We start from the raw sequence: 1,584 nt of genomic DNA, 5'->3' as shown, positions 1-1,584 counted from the left end.
ATTATATAAAAATGTATGTTTCGTATTTGACAATTTCAGAGCCGAGTAGTGTACTGTTGTACCAGACATCCAAAATAAGTCAAACTCATCGGTCTTCAACTAAATCTGGTATCTGAGACATATATGTACCATTATTCCCCCACATATGTTCGAACTCAAAGAGATGCTCTCACATCCAATGACTTGATATTGAAAAATCGGACCATTCCCGATCAGTCCCGTCACCAAAACACAAAACGGCACTGAACACTATCACGAGGAGTTGCGTACATTTCTCGAGCTTAGCTTTTCGAAGCTCTTCTCGCAGTACATCGCAATTGATGTTGTACGCTATCAGATCCAATTCCTCTGCACGAGACCATCTGGTGCCTTGTTGAAGCTGGGTCGTTTTCTCAGCATGTTTGGGGTTAGCTGATTTTCTCGCATGCGGGTTGGTATGTGACTTGGATTTCTTCCCTGATTTAGCACGAGGCTTGCTCATAACTGCACACCACAATAGTATGTAATGTATATGCGAGTGACTATGTACGCTAACTAAGCGTGTTGTGATAGATGAACGTGTATAAGTAAATAATACAGCCTTAACCAAAGACTAAATAAATAGAAGATACACGTACAAGTTACTATTGAAGACCGACAAATGTACGTGTGATACGTCTAAAATAGAGATTATCGATGTTTTATAAATGCTCTATTAAAAATGTACTGGAAAAGCTTTTTAGCCGAGTATATCCATCTCATCGATTGCGCGCCAAATCGTAACCGCATCGCTTCGGACGTAAAGTCGGAAGCTTTTGTGCGACTTTCTATTGATTATGAAATTACAATATAACAATTACTGTTATTTCATTAATAGATATTTATTAAGATTGCATTTACTGACTGATGAGTATAACAACTACCAATGAATTGGACTTAAATAAATGACTCAGCCACGGAACTAAAAATAGAATACTCGCATCTTATTCACAGGAGACTATTCACTATTCCCAAAAGGGCTCGCTCAGTCAGTGTGGACTGTGGAATCACACTCAATGAGGCAAATATATAACGGTGTGTTCGGCACACGACACGCCTTTAATACCGACTGCCTGCCTACACAGCAAACCCCACTAACCCGTTTGGTCGTGTAGCCTCTAGTTCGCCCTTGCAGTGTCTTTGGGACTATTGGTGTAGCTTACCTCTGTAGTAGCAGAGTAAACACATAGCTCTGAACAGTTTACTGCCTGTAATATATACCTGTAACTCTGAACAAACCACTATTCAAAACAACATGTTGTCGCTTGGTCGTTTGCGTGCGTTGAACACGGCCAGTGGTGTCAGTAGCGTGCCGCGTCTGCTGAAGGTCTCGCCTACGCTGGTACATGGTAAGTCTCTATTGTAGATAATTTAAATGTATGTTGTAGACACTTGGGTAATAGTACTGGTACTCGAATAGTATGTGGGGTGTTAGTGCTAGAGTGCGCCTCTTTTGTGTCGGATAGTATGAATACAGCCTAATTAGCAATTATGTGCTATAGACGGTAGATCTTTGCGTCTCTCATTCAGACTATATATATCTATATCTATATCTATATCTATATC

General features: G+C 40.3%; 2 protein-coding genes across 2 annotated transcripts in view; one reads left to right on the top strand and one right to left on the bottom strand.

The window, feature by feature from the left end:
• Positions 1-169: 169 nt before the first annotated feature.
• SARC_07484 (hypothetical protein) lies at positions 170-481 on the bottom strand (the record flags this gene model as incomplete). Its single annotated transcript, XM_014298572.1, has 1 exon — positions 170-481. The coding sequence occupies one exon, from the start codon at positions 479-481 to the stop codon at positions 170-172; it is 312 nt and encodes a 103-aa protein (XP_014154047.1).
• Positions 482-1,029: 548 nt separating this feature from the next.
• SARC_07483 (NADH dehydrogenase (ubiquinone) Fe-S protein 8) overlaps positions 1,030-1,584 on the top strand; it is a 4,693-nt gene continuing 4,138 nt past the window's right edge. The window contains exon 1 of the mRNA XM_014298571.1: positions 1,030-1,367. Coding sequence (XP_014154046.1) covers positions 1,274-1,367 — 94 coding nt within the window. The 5' untranslated portion in view covers positions 1,030-1,273. The remainder of the gene's footprint in view (positions 1,368-1,584) is intronic.

This window comes from Sphaeroforma arctica (assembly GCF_001186125.1).
Source record: "Sphaeroforma arctica JP610 unplaced genomic scaffold supercont1.597, whole genome shotgun sequence".
In the NCBI taxonomy this organism is placed as follows: Eukaryota; class Ichthyosporea; order Ichthyophonida; genus Sphaeroforma; species Sphaeroforma arctica.
The sequence above is the reverse complement of the archived record's forward strand: the minus strand, read 5'-3'. Positions and strand labels throughout refer to the sequence as shown.